Source organism: Lepus europaeus, chromosome 2, assembly GCF_033115175.1.
Source record: "Lepus europaeus isolate LE1 chromosome 2, mLepTim1.pri, whole genome shotgun sequence".
Lineage (NCBI taxonomy): Eukaryota > Metazoa > Chordata > Mammalia > Lagomorpha > Leporidae > Lepus > Lepus europaeus.
Window position 1 is genome coordinate 140,172,564 of NC_084828.1, and position 18,994 is coordinate 140,191,557.

Consider the following 18,994-nt stretch of genomic DNA (forward strand, 5'->3'; position numbering starts at 1 on the left):
CTTCCACTGCTTTCCCAGGCCATAGCAGAGAGCTGGATCAGAAATGGAAGTGGAAGTGGAAGCTGGACTCAAACTGGTGCCCATATGAGATGCCAGCACTGTAGATCGGGGCTTTAACCCACTGCACCACAGTGGTGGCCCCAAGGGCATTTTTTTAAACCCAGTGATTTTAGCTTTATGACAAATTAACTGTACTATATCAGTCTTTCTGATTTCTCTTTAAGGACTGTTGAAAATTCCCCAGTGGTCTGGCACTAGCCTGCTGACTGGTCTGTGGGAGTCTCTGGCATCCCGGGTGGACATGGAATCTGGGCGAAGGCCCAGGCTCTGGTCAGTTTGGACTCCTTGTCAGTCCAGTGTTCCTGGGTAGTGTTCTTGGATCTCATTGGCCTCATCTGTAAAACTGGCCTGAAGAAGGCTGTTCTGCCCATTTCAAAAGGTCGTGGTGAAAGCAGAATGAAATCGTCGACATAAAAGCATCTTGCAAGTGCAATGCCGATGATGCTCTTACATCAGGTGCATGTTAATGAGGGGCAGGGATTAGAAGACATTTGTCACGCCACCTGTGTTCTGAACGAGGTGATTCCATGACTCAGTTCTGGGCCCTGATCACATGCTGGGGCTGTGACAGCTCAGGGAGGGTCACCGCTGAATATGAGGCCACTCTCTTGCTGGCTGGACACACCCTGATCCAGCAGCCGGAATTCAAGGCCAGGGCTGACTGGTCCCAGATAGACTCTCCCTCTCCGAGGTCTTCCTGCCACGGAGACCACCTGTCTAGTCGGGCCTTGACCTGCTTCTTTGGCTTTCTGTCTGGTTGTGTCCAGTTCCTTGTCGGTGGGAGCAGGGTCACTTCATGGGAGTGTAGGAGGCTCTCAGAAGGAGGACCTGGGTTGCAGAAGATGAACTTCCTGGTGCAACAGCTCTGCATCAGAGGCTGTGAATTTACCTGTGCACCACGCGGCCTCACGTGAACTAGGGGTTCAGGGAGAGCTCGCTGTTTACCAGCTGTGCGCAGCGAACCCGCACGCCGAAGCACTTGCTCTCAGCACAAGGCAGCCTGCTGAGGGGATGCGTGGAGCTGAAATCCAGCTGAGCTCTGTTGGGCCTGGCCTTGAAGCATAGGCCTAGAGAGGGAACTGCCTCTGATCCCCCGGCAGCCGTGGCGCCTGCTTGAATTCGTCTGTGCAGAGGGGCCAGAGCTCTGGGCACTGCATTTAACACTGTATATATGAGGGGTCGTCAGAAAGTTCACCGGGAATACACCCGATCCTCTCATTCCTTTTCCCCAAGAACATCTTGAAGGACTGCCATATGTTATCCAATTTAACCCTGTAATCACTTCTGGAGTTAGACACTGTCATTATCCCCATTTTTTTTTTTTTAAGATTTATTTATTTATTTATTTGAAAGTCAGAGTTCCATAGAGAGAGGAGATGCAGAGAGAGAGAGAGAGAGAGGACTTCCATCCGCTGGTTCACCCCCTAGATGGCCTCAACGGCTGGAGCTGTGCCTATCCGAAGCCAGGAGCTTCTTCCAGGTCTTCCACGTGAGTGCAGGGGCCTAAGGACTTGGGCCATCTTCTACTTTTCCCAGGCCATAGCAGAGAGCTGGATCAGAAGTGGAGCGGCCAGGTCTCAAACCAATGACCGTATGGGATGCTGGTACTTAAGGCCAGGGTGTTAACCCACTGTGCCAGCTGCGCCACAGCGCCGGCCCCTCACAAATGAGGAACCAAGGGAAAGAGAAGCGATTTAGCTGGCCTACTGTTACACTGCAGTAAATCATGGTGCGGGAGTGTGGATCCAGACAGCTGGCATGAAAATAACCGTGGCACGTGACTGAGACACGCCAAGAAAAGATGTTCAAAATGAATAAAGTAGTTGCTGTCAGAACACAAGAAAACCAGGTATTTCTAGCACAGGTGTGTGTTGCTGCTGGCACTCACACGTGTGGTCGCACAGAGCTGGCTCCGGGGGGTGTGGCTGGGGCGGTCTGCAGCGCCCCCTCTCTCTCTGAAGGAACCTTTCCTTGGCTTAGTTCTCATGCTGCTGTTATCTGGAACTTCGTCATAGTATTTGAACAGGGGCCCATCTATTTTCATTTTGCACTGAGCCTTCATAAATGACGTATCCAGTTCTGCGGTCATGTGTAGTGTGGTCAGCGCCAAGAGCAGGATCTGATGAAGGGTCAGCCCCACAGAGCACCACCACCGAGCCCTGATCAGAAGGAGGCCAAGTTCAACACGCAGCTGTGGCTTCTGACTCCAGCTGCCTGGCTGTGCAGAGCCCGGGAGGCAGCCAGCATGGCTCAAGGAACTGGGTTTTTGCCACCCATGTTGGAGACCTGGATGGAGTGCCCAGCTCCCAGCTTCTGCCCAACCCAGCCCTGGTTGTGGTGGGCATCTGGGGACTGAACCAGGGGATGGGAGTGCTCGCTCGCTCTCTGGTGCGTGTATATGTCTGTCCTTGTCTCTCTGCCTCTCAGACAAAGAAACAAAATTCCCATAAAGAAAGTGCCAGTTCTAGATGCCTTCACTGATGAGTCTATTAAATGCTCATAAGGATAAAACAATGCCAATTGGCCGGCGCCGTGGCTCAATAGGCTAATCCTCCGCCTGCGGCGCCGGCACCCCAGGTTCTAGTCCTGGTTGGGGCACCAGTTCGGTCCTGGTTGCTCCTTTTCCAGTCCAGCTCTCTGCTGTGGCCCGGGAAGGCAGTGGAGCCCTGCACCCGCATGGGAGACCAGGAGAAGCACCTGGCTCCTGGCTTTGGATCAGCACGGTGCGCTGGCTGCAGCGTGCCAGCCGCAGCAGCCATTGGGGGGTGAACCAATGGAAAAAGGAAGACCTTTCTCTCTGTCTCTCTGCCTGTCCAAAACAAACAAACAAACAAACAAACAACAACAACAAAAAACAATGCCAATGCAAAGTAATCATTTTATAAAATAGAAGAGGGAACATTCTTAACTCATTCCATAAGGTGAGAATTATCCAGATCCCAGTAGCAAAGACATTACAAGAAAACTGCAGATCCATCTATAATACCTCATGAACATAGATACAAAAACCCTTAATATAATTTTAGCAATATACTAAAAGGATAACATTAGATTCAAGAATAGATTAAAAGAGTAATAAGATGAGGCTTATCGATATAATTATTATAGAAAACGTGGCAAGTCTGTTCACTCTGGGAATACTCCCATCCTCCTGAATACAGAAGTGAAGGGACTTTCTCCTCCTGAAATAACAGCCCTCCAGGGAGCCTGTGAGCTCAGACCCTGGCACGAGGCACTCTAAGTACGGACTGCTGGGTGTTGCCTGGAGCGCCCCCTACCCAGCGAGCTTCTCCGGCAGCAGCTGCAAACCCCGGTTTGTGGCCTGGCTGCGGCAGGTGCAGATGCAAGGGCAGCTGGACAGGAGATGCCCAAAGTTGTCAAGATAAACGTGGCAGCAAATAGTGTGTTTTCCAGGAGCTTTCGCGAATAGCTGATGTCTTTCTGCCCGAGGAGGTTGGGATGGCTTTGGGACCAACACAGAAGCGTTCACCCTGAGGGGCTGCCCCGATGCCCCGGCTCCTGTGACTTCCTTTTTCCTTACAACCTGACCTTAAGGAGGGCAAATCTGGAGGTCAGCCCTGCCTGAGTTGCCAGGATCTTAAAGAGGGCTTCTGTGGAGGTCTCGGAGGCCTCTGGATGGGTTCACACAACTGTGGGCCTCACCTGGTGACAGACCCCACGGGTCTCTGCTTCTGTGTCAGAGCTGACACCTGGGAACAGCAGGAAGCGGCCATGAGCCGCCGTCCCCGGGATTTAATCCCACACTTAGTTTTGGAAGGAGAACAAATCCAGCCTCCTAGCTGGCTGCTCACCATGTTAAGCTGTGAGTGAATTCCAACAGGTCATTTGCTCCCTCTTTTCCTTTTCCATCTATGCCGTTATCTGCCAAGTGCAACTTCACTAACCACGGGCCAGCTTCAGTGGAGCCGTTAGCTTTTTTCTTGATTCCTATAAGAAAATTGGAATATTTCCTGTTATTATTTTATTTGGTAGGGAGAGAGAGAGAGAGAGAGAGAGAGACACCAGCACTGTGGCCCAGCAGGTTAAACTATGGCTTGGAACACCAGCATCACATGTAAGAGTGCTGGTTCAAGTCCTGACTGCTCCCTCCTCCTCCTCCTCCTCCTCCTCCTCCTCCTCCTCCTCCTCCTCCTCCTCCTCCTTCTGATTTATTTTATTTATTTGAAAGACAGAGGTAGAGAGAGAGAGAGAGAGAGAGAGAGAGAGAGAGAGAGAGAGTCTTCCATCCCCTGGTTCACTCCCCAAATGGCCTCAATGGCCAGAACTATGCTGATCCAAAGTCAGGAGCCAGGAGCTTCTTTTGGGTCTTCCACTTGGGTACAGGGGCCCAAGCACTTGGGCCATCTTCCACTGCTTTCCCAGGCTATAGCAGAGAGCTGGATTGGAAGTGGATCAGCTGGGACAAGAACCAGTGCTCACGTGGGATGCTGGCACTGCAGGCAGCGGCTTTACCTGCTATGCTACAGTGCCGGCCCCAACTGACTGCTCCCTTGTAATTCAGCTTCTTGCTAATGTATCTTGGAAAGCTGTGGAAGACAGCTCAAGTGCTTGAGTCACTGCCGTTCATGTGAGCAACCAGGATGGAGTCCCTAACTCCTGGTTTCAGCTTGCCCAGACCCAGCTGTTGTGGCCATTTGGGGAAATAGACGATTCTTTCTCTCTTTGTCACTCTGCCTGTTAAATCAATCACTCAAGCAATAAATCTTTTTAAGAAAGAAAACAAAAAAGAACAAGAGAGAGAGATGCCCCCTTCTACTAGTTCATTCCCCTATTGCCTGCGATGGGCAGGCCAAAGCCAGGAGCCAGGAACTCAGTTCAGGTCTCCCACGTGGATGGCAGGGACCCAACTACATGAGCCATCATCATTGCCTCCCAGGGTCTGCATTAGCAGGAGGCTGGAGTCAGGAGTCAGAGCCAGGAAAGGAAGCCAGGCACTCCTGATAACAGGAGGAGGCAGCCGTCCTAACTGGTCACTAGGCCAATCACTAGACCAAACAGCTGCCCCTTAGAGAATATTTTAAAATTTGGTATTTTAAATATTAGTTTAAATATTAGTATTTTAAGATATTAGTTCTGCTTTTTATCACAAGCTAAACTGATTTTATGTTTTTTGATTGTACTTACTGGACTTGTGTGAGTAGGTGCTTTTTGCAATACAGTCAAGGAGCTGTATGTAACTTACAGTTCTTGTTGTAATCTCAGTGCAGCCTACAAGCCCCAACTTGTTCTGCTTGAAAGGAGATCCCATATACTTTAATTGAAGAGGAACATTGATGTCTGTTGATCTCAGGGAAGCAATAGTCCTTAAAAAGGGACTCAGTTCTTTAAAAATTTTTTAAAAATTTGTTTTCATTTTGCTTGAAATGCAGAGACACAGAGACAGATCTAGCATCCTGGTCCACTCTCCAAATGCTCTCAGAGCTGGACCAGGCTGACGCCAGGAGCCTGGATCTCAATGTGGGTCTCCCATGTGGGTGGCAGGGACTCAAGTACTGGAGCCATCACTTTGGCAGGAAGTTGGATCAGAAGTGGAGTAGCCTGGACCACTCTGATGTGGGATGCAGGTTTCCCAAGTGGCAATTTAACCACTAAACACTCAGCCTTGTGAAGAAGGCTGACCATTCGTCATATTTTTTGAACCCCAGAAGAAAAAGTTTGAAGTAGAAAGGCCCATCCTGCCTTCATAGACTTTATGAGGCCTGGTGCCAAGGTCTGAATCACCCTTATTGGCCCATCAGCTCTGGTGCAGTTGGCCGTCAGCGCTGTGGAGTGGCATCCCATACACAATTAGTTTACACCAGGCCTAGCTCAGAGCTTTGCAAAGGAATGAACAGAAAGGAGAAGGAGAGGAGGAATAGCTTGGGCATGGTGCGGGCTCAGCTGTTCAGTGTGAGATGGGAAGCCTGATTCTGAGGCCCTGGAGCCATATTACTTTCTGGGGGCTGACAGCTGTTTGAAGTTACGTGCACCCCCCTAAACTGTCCAATTAATATGGCAGAGGTTCGACTGAATGAAGAATGATGAGCTGTTCTAGAGCCTGGGAAGAAGCCGTGTGGGAAAACAGGCACATGTGGATGGAAAGAAGTTTTGTATGCTAAAATCAACTTACCCTGAAATAAACTTACCACTGGCCATGAACCTCTTGGAGTACTTTCTTATCTATAGTTGTATTATTGGGCAATTTAAAGAATGTTAAAGGATCATTCCTCTATATGGGGGGACTTCAAAAAGTTCATGAAAAATGGAATTTAAAGATAAGCATTTTGGTACAAAAATTTAAAAATCCATGCAGTTTTTTTCATAATATCCATTTTTTTTAAAGATTTATTTATTTATTTAAAAGGCAGAGTCACACGGGGTGGGGGGGGGAGAGGGAGAGAGGGAGAGAGGTCTTCCATCTAATGGTTCACACCCAATTGGCCGCAACAGCCAGAGCTGCACTGATCTGACCAGGAGCCAGGAGCTTCTTCTGGGTCTCCCACGTGGGTGCAGGGGCCCAAGCACATGGGCCATCTTCTACTGCTTTCCCAGGCCATAGCAGAGAGCTGGATGGGAAACGGAGCAGCTGGGTCTCTAACTGGCACCCATATGGGATGCCAGCACTTCAGGCTAGGGCATTAACCCATTGAGCCACAGCGCCGGCCCCTCCATGAGCTTCTTGAAGACCCCTCAGTGTGCATGGATTTCAATTTTTTTTTTTTTGCAATGAAGTGGTCTCTCAATTCCATTTTTCTAAAGATGTATGTATGTATGTATGTGTGTATTTGAAAGACTGAGTGACAGAGAAAGGGAGAGAGAGAGAAAGAGCTCTTCCATCTGCTGGTTCACTCCACCAATGTACACAACAGACAAGGCGAGGCCAGGCTTACGTCAGCAGTCTAGCAGTGCATCAGGGTCTCCCAGTTGGGTGTCAGGGACCCAAGTCCTCATGTCATCTTCCACTGCTCTCCTAGGTGTGTTAGCAGGGCACTGAATCAGAAGAGGAGTGGTTGGGACTTGAACTAGCACTTTGATGTGTGATGGGGCAACGTAACCTTTGGTACCACAGTGCCTGTCCCATGATTCCATTTTCTAAGAACTTTTTGATGCACACTCATACACCAATTTTGCCCATTGTGTTGACTTGAGAGCCTAATCCTGGACCAGACAAGACGCTCTTGTACTTGAGTTCCTTCAGCATTTAACAGGCGTCTCGAGCTCATAGGGTGTGCCAGGCCCTGGTCTAGATGCTGGGGATCTGACAAGGAGCTGACAGTGAGTGCAGGCCAACCGGTGTGCAGGAAGAGCAAGGAAGAACAATCATCAAGTCTGAACCTTCGGCCCTCAAAGGAAAGCTGCCTTGGGGAACAATGGCAAATTTAGATCCTTGGGTCATCTTGGTTTGCCAGTTAAAAAAAGTAGAAAGTTTACTTTTCAAACAGATTTTCAAAAAATAAAAAAGAATTGCATTGGCTATGAATATAATCTGCTGGATAAAATAGCCAAGATTTGTTTTCCTTCAATACACAGTTGGAGGGATGAAAACCAGCCCACCCTTTAGTTTCGTGAGGGATAGAGCTCATTTGTCTACATCGCATTTGTCCTTACGTCCTGGACAAGGGGGTGCCAGCAAGTGACAGCTGTTCTGAGGAACATAACAGTGCTCGTAAGCTAGAGAGGACTGCGTCTGGCGCGGCTGAGGTATTCAACAAATGTCTGTGCAACAGATGAACGAATGCATCAGTGACAGACTGTACAGTGCAGTTGCATTGTGGACATTTATTCTCACTGTTCATTGTCTCGCCAAGCAGCGATGACGATAATGCCTGTAAGCCTCTTGTGACCACGCGTACAACATGATTTTCCCACTCACTAAGTCTTCACCAGCATCGATGGCTGTGAAAAGTTCAGGGGCTGCCCAGGATGATTAGCGATGTGGACCCTGGTCACACGCGCTCTCATTTCTTTCTCCCACTTTCAGGATGCCAGAAAGCCAAGCAGAACGGAACACGAGCCAGTGAGGACCGGGTCAAAGGCCCAAGGCTCAACTCCTCCACGGCTGCTCAGCTTGGCAAGGAGAGAAGCCGACTCGGCAGTCTGCACCCGGAAGTCCGCCAGCAAGGCACAACCGTGGGCCCTGAGAGAGGAAGGGAGCTTCCAGGCTGGGGACAGGCCTGTGCAACTTGCATCCCTGTGAGGGGAGTGGCCCAAGTCTCCTCCCATCGGCTGTGAGATATGCTAACGATGTCATTTTGCCCATGGGAAAGAACTGGTTTAGGAAATGTTGGTTCCAAACCACTGTCCAGAACTGAGCCCTTTGATGAGTTACACTGCCCTTGCTAGAAGGTGGGAGGGCTGGTGTTGCATGGGCAGGGGCTTCCTGCTCCCGGGTTCAACCAGAGTTCACGCAAAATGGAATTCTTTTTTCTGAGTTAAGAGAAATTCCTCGGAATAAGGGAGAAAACATGTGCAGCCCATGGTAACATTAATCCATCCCAGTTGTAATTGCCAGAAGTCATTTTTACTGAATCTTATATCTCTTTAAAACAAAAAAGAGCTCACTACCAACATCTGCTTCAGTTGGCTCCCCTCTGTCTCAGAGAACTGAGCAGTGGCAAAGCTGCGCCCAGGTGTATCTGTGAGGCAGGGTGGTGTAGTGAAACATACAGGATCCCCAGGTTTGAAACCTCTTTCTGGGAAAAGCTGTGTGACTTCCTCAAAGTCACTTAACTGATCTGAGCCCAAGTTTCCTCTGGGGAAAATGAAGACCGTAACGCCCATCTTCTAGAAACATGGCGAAATAATAGCTGTCAAGACACCCAGTGCCCGGTAAGTGTGAGGGCCTTGCTTCCTGGTGTCCTTTCTGGAGTTTATAAGTCCCTGAGTCCTGGAGTGGGAGCAAGCTGGTGCAGGACTTCCGGGTGCAGTGTGTCCCGCTGCCACTGCCTCTCTGAGGATTAGACGTCGCCCTCTTTTTGCCTTTGATTTTCATCTTATTTGGAAACTGACAGACAGACACAGACACAGAGAGACCTTCCACCCTCTGTCGCACTCCCCAAATGTCCACAACAGCCAGGACTGGGCCAGGCTGAAACCAAGAACCAGAAACTCCATCCAGATCTCCCATGGGGGTGCCAGGGATCCCTTGAGCTACCACCTGCTGCCCCCCGGGGTATGCATTAGCAGGAAGCTGGAGTCAGAAGCAGAGTCAGGACTTGGACCCAGGTATTATTCTGACAAGGGATGCGGGCATCCCAGGTAATGTCTTAACTGCTATATCAAATGCCCACTCCCAAAAGTGTATTTATAATGGCAGCACCCCTGTAAGCCACTCTACAGAACCACCCTCTCTTGTGACTCCTGCTGTTTGCTCTTCCGTTAATTGCCAGCCTTCCTCAGTTGTCCCTGACTGGAGACTCTTTCTTGCCACCCTCCCTGCACTGACTACTATGTCTTGTCAATCCCCCCCTGCCAAAGAGATCTAGACTCTTATCTTTCCATCACTATAGCCTTGGTTCACCACTCTCTCAAGCCTGAACTAGGTTAAGAGCCTCCTAACTAGTCTCCCACCCTCCAAATGTTCTTATCTCCAAAGCAAAGTTGTTTGAGATACTTTCAAAAACCAGTTTTTGGCCGGCGCCGCGGCTCACTAGGCTAATCCTCCGCCTTGCGGCGCTGGCACACCGGGTTCTAGTCCCGGTCGGGGCACCGATCCTATCCCGATTGCCCCTCTTCCAGGCCAGCTCTCTGCTGTGGCCTGGGAGTGCAGTGGAGGATGGCCCAAGTGCTTGGGTCCTGCACCCCATGGGAGACCAGGATAGGCGCCTGGCTCCTGCCATCGGATCGGCGTGGTGCGCCGGCCGCAGCGCGCCTACCGCAATGGCCATTGGAGGGTGAACCAACGGCAAAAGGAGGACCTTTCTCTCTGTCTCTCTCTCACTGTCCACTCTGCCTGTCAAAAAACAAAACAAAACAAAAAAACAAACCAGTTTTTGAGGCTGGCATTGTGGCATAGTAGATAAACCCACCACCTGCAATGCCAGCATCCCAAATGGGTACCAGTTCAAGTCCCAGTTTTCCACTTCTGATCCAGCTCCCTGCTAGTGGACCTAGGAAAGCAGTGGAAGATCGCCCAAGTCCTTGGGCTCCTGCACACATGTAGGAGACCCAGATGAAGCTCCTGGCTCTGGCCTAGCCAGCCCTGGCTGCTGCAGCCATTTGGAGAGTGAACCAGTGGATGGAAGATCTCTGTCTCTGTCCCTCTTTCTCTCTGTAATTCTACCTTTCAAAATAAAAATAATTCTGGTTTTGTGTGTGTGAGTGTGTGTGTGTGTTTGTGTGAAACCAGTTACCTCTGTCACTGTCATGCTTCAAAACCATCAGGGTTCTGCTTTACACACCAGGGAAAGCCCAACGACTTAAGCTAGCATTCATGGCTTTTGGCCATGTGGGTCCCCAGCCTTTTCAGCCACATCTCCGGCCACTCTCCAAATGTCCACTCTGAAATGTCCTACTTCCCAGATCCTAGACACTCCAGGCACTCCTGAGCCTTTTCACACGTGATCCCCTGGCCCTGGAATGCCCTCGTTTACCCTCTTGACAAACCTCTTCTCATTCCTTCCAGGGAGAACTCTGTTTATGTGGGCCAGTATCCAAAGATCAAGTGTAATCTTCACAGAACCAGCATCCCCCATCCCCCAGAAGGATTCTTCATCTCCCCAACCTTCTGGCCTCTTCTAGGATGCCTGGAACAGGTAGATGTTGTAGATTTCGGAGAGCATCAGATTGCTCTGCCTTACAACTACTTTGATGTTCATCTGGGCATGCCAGGTCCTTCTCCTAATGCCTGGATTTTTAAAAATAGCCTCTTTCCATTGACAAGGAATATGTGTAATTTCCTGTGTAATTCTCAGTCTTGTAAACCAGACATGAAGTCTGTTGGCTTGATTACAAGACTCAAGAAAGCAAAATGTGAATGAGTCACACCCTTGACTTTGAGATCTATCTATAGAGGCCTCCATTGTTTAACTGATGGAACTCCAAATGAAATAATTTCAGGAGTATCACCAGTGGTTTCCTGTTTTGGAACTAATAAGGCTGTTTTGAAGATTATATCTTGACTTTTGAATGTGACCCTTACATTCCTTAATACTGCTGGCGTTTCTGTGGCCTGTGGCTGTGATAGATGCAATATGGCCTTATTTGGAGAAGTAAATTTGCCGCTTGAGTGGCATGACACTGTAGAAAAGGTCCCATGCTTGTGGGTGAACCATTCTATCATTGGAATTTGATCCTTCTACATCGCTAAGTCACATTCTGGCCCTCCCTGTCCTAAGTCTTCTAGAATTATAACAGCCCTGGCGACTATGGTGTGGGGCTTGGGCCGGGAGTGGAACAGGCAGCCTGATCTTGCACTGTCAACTTTGGAAACCAGAAGCTGAAGCAAACCTTCTTTCCTCCCAAGTGGCTGCTTCCAGGTATTTTAGTTAAAGTGATGAACAGCCGACAAGTGCAGCCATCTTTTGGCTCTTTATGGACCTCACATGTTTGCGACTGGCAAGGGCCAAGCCAGATGTCTGCCACCTGAGGGCTGGTGAACCTGCAGGCCCTGGTTCCCAGCTCCTGCCTCTTCATGGTACAGAGTCTTGGCACTTGGAGGTGAGCTCAAGTAGATAAGGATGAGACAGTGAAGATGGAAGAGCAGTGAGTCCACCCCTGTTTGTTCTGTGGTTTCCAGGACAAAGAAGAGACATTAAGGGCATCACTTTGCCTTCTAAAGTTCTTCACTGAGCAGCATCAATCAAGAGCAGCTGCCATGGCTTGGATATCAGTTTGGGTGTTGAATGTCCCCTAAAGACCCATGCACTAAAAGCCTGGTCCCCAGAGTCTTATGTGAATGGTGCTAAGAGAGTGGAAACCTAATCTAATTATAGTGTGAGAGGTTAGGCCTTTGCAGAGTGACTGTGTCAGGTTAGGGTAGTTGGATGGTATCCCCCCGCCCCAAGATGCAATCCCTCCTTGTGGTTTTACACGCACAGGTCTAGACAGATGCGCCCTCCCGGTCTCTGCCATGTGATGCTTTGTGCCACTCTGGGACTCTGGCAAGAACACCATCATCAGATGCAACCAATGGGGCCACCCAGGGTCGGACTGTGAGCTTTCAGAACCGAGAGCCAAATTAAAGCTTTTCTCTTTCTCTAGTTAGCTTCTCTCAGGGATTTCATTGTATCAGTGAAAAGCTGCCCAATCCACAGCCAAGCTGATCTTCTCAAGTCTAAAACAGCGGTTCTTAGAGTGTGGTCCCTGGGCTGCAGCTACAGCCACAGCAGCTGGAAACTGATGGAAATGCCCGATCTCCAGCCTCCCCTCCAACCTGATTGAGAACCTGGCAGGTGACACCCAGCAGTCTGGGTTGGTGTGAGCTCTGGGTGCTTCTGAAGGCCCTGGGCTCATGATTCTTCGCGCTCAATGATGCTCTGAGGCAGGACTGGCTTGGACCAACACGTCTAACTTCTACAAGCATGGGAATGGAGTGTTTGGCTCCTTCTCTCAACCTGTAAATGGTTGCTCAATGCCAAGTTGCCGAGTTCTTTTTTTTTGACAGGCAGAGTGCACAGTGAGAGAGAGAGAGACAGAGAGAAAGGTCTTCCTTTGCCGTTGGTTCACCCTCCAATGGCCGCCGTGGCCGGCGGGCTGCGGCGGGCACACCGCGCTGATCCGCAGGCAGGAGCCAGGTGACTGGGATTAGAACCCGGTGTGCCTGCGCCGCAAGGTGGAGGATTAGCCTGTTGAGCCACGGCGCCGGCTAGTCGCCGAGTTCTTGTAATCACTACTCCGAATGGGAACTCCTCTCACAAGGAGTGCCAGGGTTCTTTTTGAATGGAGTTGTGATGCATGCATTATTGAAGGGACAACTTTCCATGCGGCACGCCAAAAGCTTCCTATCCACAAGAGGGTGTGCATGAGAACCGTTTGGCTGTTTCCAATTAGGACCAAATGGAAGCCATCTGGCTTCCTCACCCAGGAGGTGAATGTAAATGAGCTCAGCCTGCCCCTTTAATTTGAAACAAGTAGAACTCTTCCAACAAAGACCATAGTCACCCACCCCCACAACACCTTAAAACTGCAAAAGCCATATAGTCTAGTGTGGGGAGCTCTCTTTTGATTGCTTTGTAGTCACTGGAAAAGCAAAATACAGTGCCTATGTATTAGATACAACGCTTTCCTATTGATTTGAGACGAAGACTGCTTGGGAGACAGGAGGTTAACAGCTCCTGCTGTCAATTGGGTTAAATCCAAACCCTTGGCTGACATGTGAGGTCCATTTTAATGAGGGCTATTGCCTCTGTGGATCGCTGCATCTTTTTGTTCTGAATTTGGGGGATCATAGCTTGCATTGCCGAGCCGCTTCTTCCTCATGTAAGTCCTTCTGATATGGGATAAAGAGCCGGGTAGTTTAGGTGAATTGGAACTATTGAATCCTGCATACTTAATGATGCTCTTTCGCTGTTGGTTTGATACGTCCACCTTCCCAGGATGCATCTGTTACACCTGGGACCAGGGCGCCTGTTAAGATCTCATGCTATTTGCATACCCAATTAGGCTACCACCCGCTTCCTTATAAAGATGGTGGAAGGCGGGAAGTGGTGTGGTCTGCTCCTTTTCCACCGCGGGGTGTGCTGGGAGTCGGGCCCTCCTTGTGCGCTCTTCCATTGCGGAGCTCCAATGGTCCTTTCCACTCTACTGCTCTCCGTGTCTCGGACGGGCCTTCCCGCTTACAGGTACCGTGGTCGGTGTTCTTTGCTCTCTAGTTTATGGGCAGTTCTTTGGCCTGCTCATGTTGGGTGTTTTCAGTGTGGGGCAGCCACATTGGCAAGTGAGTGTACCTTTATTTCCGCACTGCCACAAACTCTGTTCCTGTTCTACGCATAGTGTTTCTACCTCTAGGGGAGGCAAGACCCTGGATTAAAAGTCTGATACATCGGCTGGCACCACAGCTCACTAGGCTAATCCTCCGCCTTGCGGCGCCGGCACACCGGGTTCTAGTCCTGGTTGGGGCACCGGATTCTGTCCCGGTTGCCCCTCTTCCAGGCCAGCTCTCTACTGTGGCCCGGGAGTGCAGTGGAGGATGGCCCAAGTGCTTGGGCCCTGCACCCACATGGGAGACCAGGAGAAGGCCTGGCTCTTGGCTTTGGATCAGTGCGGTGTGCTGGCCGCAGTGGCCGTTGGGGGGTGAACCAACAGAAAAGGAAGACCTTTCTCTCTCTCTCTCTCTCACTGTCCACTCTGCCTGTCTCACTTCCTCACCTAAGTCCTTCCTTCATTTCTGCACCAGGCCAGCTTATTCACAAAGTCTCTCCCCAGTCCCATCGCTGGGGCAAATACCTTTCTTTGAACCTGATATCCATGTGTGGCCCTTGGCAGGGGCTAGCCTGTGTGGTTATTGGTTTTGTAATGTGTATCTCAGCTCTACACTACATGCTGACACTCCCATTATGGATTTGTGAGCCCACCAAATTTAGATGTTGAAGTGCTAACCCCTGGTCCCTGCGAATGTGGCTATATTTGGAAACAAGATCCTCACAGGTGTAATTAACTAAGATTAGGTCATAGGGCAGTAGGGTGGGCCCACAATCCAATATGGCTGGTGTGCTTGTAAAATGGGAAATTTGGACACAAGCACGGGGAGAATGCGATGGGAACACTGAGACATAAGCCAAGGAAAACCAGAGACTGCTGGCAAACCAGCAGAAGTTATGTGGAGGCAGGGGACAGCTGCTCCCTCACAGCCCTCCTGAGGAACTCGGCCTGCCAACACCTTAACCTTGGCCTCCAGCCCCAGGGATGAGCGACCCTGAGTGTGTGTTGCTGAAGCCACCCTATCTGTGGAATTTGTCAGGGCCACCTGAGCAGACAACAGCACCCCTCAAGGCAAGAGCCCGCCAGGTGCCCCCCCACACGGCAAGCCCTAGGTAACCGTTTGTGCTGACAGCTGCAGAGACTAGGAGAGTACGTGGGGCAGGGAGCAAGGATACCCTCCCTCCATCGCTCACGCCCCAGCCTAAGCATCAGGGTTGACGGAAAGAATGATCGTAGGCAGTCTGTAGTTCCTCAAGGCCTCTAACCCCTTCTCTGCAGAACTGGAGGGCACTGGGCTTCCAGGGCGCCTGGCGGGAGAGCTCTTGTGGCTCACCAAGGTCAATTGAAGCAAATTTGGTACACCTGTGCCAGATGGTGGTAGCTGAAAGGGGTTGTTGTGACTTGGGCCTCCATTATTATTTAAAAGGTCAAGCGGGGCCAATGCTGTAGAGTGGCCGGTAAAGCCACCACCCGCAATGCTGGCATCCTATATGGGTGCTGGTTTGAGTCCTGGCTGTTGCACTTCCCATCCAGCTCCTGCTATGGCCTGGGAAAGCAGAAGATAGCCCAGGTGCTTGGGCCTCTGCACCTGCGTAGGAGACTCAGAAGAAGCTCCTGGCTTCAGATCGGCTCAGCTGTAGCCATTGCAGCCGTCTTGGGAGTGAACCAGAGGATGGAAGACCTCACTCTTACTCTCGCCTCTGCCTCTCTGTAACTCTGCCTTTCAAATAAATTTTCTTTTTAAAAGATAAAGAACAAGTAATTGTATTTTTTGACAGAGTGGATGGTGAGAGAGAGAAAGGTCTTCGTTTTCCATTGGTTCACCCCCCAATGGCTGCTGCGGCCGGCGCGCTGCGCTGACCCGAAGCCAGGAGCCAGGAGCTTCTCCTGGTCTCCCATGCAGGTGCAGGGCCCAAGCTCTTGGGCCATCTTCCACTGCTTTCCCGGGCCACAGCAGAGAGCTGGCCTGGAAGAGGGGCAACCGGGATAGAATCCGGCGCCCCAACCGGGACTAGAACCCGGTGTGCCGGCGCTGCAGGTGGAGGATTAGCCTGTTGAGCCGCAGCACCAGCCAGTAATTGTATTTCTTAAAGCTTTTTTTCCCCTCAAACTACTCGCCTTCCATGCAGGTTTAATACCTCCATGGCCTACACAGAAATGAGGGAGTGGGGCCTGAGTGGGGGTGGTGCGAAGGCTCCTGGTCAGACTCTGGGGTCATCATCTAATCCCGTGCTGCATGTTTTCACTGTGGTTTTTTTGTATGTTATCTTGTGAATGTAAAGACTTCAAATATTATGTAATTTTCAAAACCACCTTTTCCATTACTTTTTCCTCTTTTTTTTTTTCAAATAACTTTTGTATTGATTTGAAAGATGGACAGAGAGATCCCATCTGTTGGTTCTCTCCCAGATGCCTGCAATAGCCAGGTTGAAGCCAAGTTGGAGCTTGGGATCAATCTGGGTCTCTTGTATGTGGCTGACAGGGACACAGCTACCTGCACCATCACCTGCTGCCTCCCAGACTGATCTTTTCTTTCTTTTTTTATTTTTAAAGCTTTTATTTAATAAACGCAAATTTCATAGGTACAACTTTAGGAATATAGTGGTTCTTCCCTCCATACCCACCCTCCACTCCCATCCCACCTCCTACTCCATCTCCCATCCCATTCTTCATTAAGATTCATTTTTAACTAACTTTATATACCGAAGACCAACTCTATAATAAGTAAAGATTTCAACAGCTTGCACCTCCCCACACAATGTATAAAGTACTGTTTGAGAACAAGTTTTGCAATTCTCGTACAACTAGTTAAGTACAACTCATTAAGAACTGAGATCCTACATGGGAAGTAAGTGCACAGTGACTTCTGTTGTTAATTTAGCAATTAACACTCTTATTTATGACATCAGTGATTACCTGAGGCTCTTGCCATGAGCTGCCAAGGCTGTGGAAGCCTTTTGTGACCACAAACTCTGTATTTAGACAAGGCCATAAGCAAAGTGAAAGTTCTCTTCCTTCAGAGAAAAGTACATCCTTTTTTGATGGTTCCTTCTTTCCACTGGGGTCTCACTCAGAGATCCTTCATGTAGGATATTTTTTGCCACAGTGTCTTGGCTTTTCATACCTGAAATGCTGTTATGGGTTTTCAGCCACATCCAAATGCCTTAAGGGCTGATTCTGAGGTCAGAGTTGCTTAAAGCAAATGTTATTCTATGAGTCTGCTCTGTGGACTGCTTCCCATGTTGGAAATTCTTTCCTTTTTAATTCTATTACCAGGCACTTGATGCTATTTATATGATCTTTTTTTTTTTTTTGACAGGCAGAGTTAGAGAGAAAGGTCTTCCTTCCATTGGTTCACCCCTCAAATGGCCGCTACGGCCGGCATGCTGTGCCGATCTGAAGCTTAGAGCCAGGTGCTTCCCCCTGGTCTCATGTGGGTGCGGGGCCCAAGCACTGGGGCCATCCTCCACTGCCTTCCCAGGCCACAGCAGAGAGCTGGACTGGAAGAGGCGCAACTGGGACAGAACTGGCGCCCCAGCTGGGACTAGAACCTGGGGTGCTGGCCCTGCAGGCCGAGGATTAGCCTAGTGAGCCACGGCTCTGGCCTATATGACCTCTTTAGCACTTAATTCTATATGTTCACTTTAACAATTAAGATGGCATTTACACCACCAATTTTAATTGGATTTGGAGTCCCATGACAAGTTTTTAAACTGTACCCTTAGAAGTAAGTCCATAGGACTGTATGCAGAAATATACAGCTTTATAGTTACACACTTCCTCCTCCTCTTTATTCTCACCCCCCCCCTTTTTTTTTTACTGAGATCTATTTTCAATTGACTTTATATATATGATTAACTCTATGTTAAGTAAAGAGTTCAACATATAGTATGAAGGGAAAAAAAACTGTTCCTTGACAGTCAAGATGAGGGCTGTTCAAGTCATTTCTTCTCACAGTCAATTTCATTTCTACAGCTTTTGTTATGGGTGCACTATTAGTTCTCACCAATCAGGGAGAACATATAGTATTTGTCCCTTTGGGACTGGCTTAGTTCACTAAGTCTGAAGTTTTCCAGATTGATCCATTTTGTTGCAAATGACCGGATTTCATTTTCTTTTTTTTTTCCTGCTTTTTTTCCACAGTGTACATATCCTGTAATTTCTTTATCCAGTCTTTAGTTGATAGACATTTAGGTTGATTCTATGTCTTAGCTAATGTGAATTGAGCTGTAATAAACATGGAGGTACAGATTACTCTTTTGGCTGCTGATTTCATTTCCCTTGGGTTAATTCCCAGGAGTGGGATGGCTGGGTCATATGGTAGGTCTATATTCAGATTTCTGCAGTATCTCCATGCTGTCTTCCATAGCGGCTTTACCAGTTTACATTCCTACCAACAGTGGATTAGGGTACTTTCCCCCCACATCCTCTCCAGCATTTGTTGTTTGTTGATTACTGTATGAGAGCCATTCTAACTGGGTGAAAATCTCATTGTGGTTTTGATTTGCATTTCCTTGATGGCTAATGATCCTGAAATTTTTTTTATGTATCTGTTGTCCACTTGGATTTCCTTTGTTTTGTTGTGAAGTTTCTTGATCTCTATATTCTGGTTTTTAATCCTTTATCAGTTGCATTATTTGCAAATAATTTCTCCCATTCTGTCAGTTGCCTCTTCACTTTCCTGAGTGTTTCTTTTGCAGTACAGAAGCTTCTCAATTTGATGTAATCCCATTTGTTAATTTTGGCTTTGATTGTCTGTGCCTCTGGGGTCTATTGCAAGAAACCTTTTCCTGTGCCAATGTCTTGCAGGGTTTCCCCAATGTTCTCTAGTAATTTTATGGTATCAGGCCATAGATTTAGGTCTTCAATCCATTTTGAATGGATTTTTGTGTAAGGTATAAGGTAGGGGTCTTGCTTCATACTTCTGCATGTGGAAATCCAGTTTTCCCAGCACCATTTGTTGAAGAGACTGTCCTTGCTCCAGGGATTGGTTTCAGATCCTTGGTCAAACATAAGTTTGTTGTAGCTGCTTGGATTGACTTCTGGTGTTTCTATTCTGTTCTATTGGTCTATC

At 48.9% G+C, this 18,994-nt stretch overlaps 1 protein-coding gene across 1 annotated transcript in view; it reads right to left on the bottom strand.

Annotated features, from left to right (window-relative positions):
- LOC133749555 (uncharacterized) overlaps nucleotides 1–18,994 on the bottom strand; it is a 77,198-nt gene that overhangs the window by 11,493 nt on the left and 46,711 nt on the right. Inside the window, 1 exon segment of the mRNA XM_062178764.1 lies at nucleotides 3,873–4,008. Coding sequence (XP_062034748.1) covers nucleotides 3,873–4,008 — 136 coding nt within the window.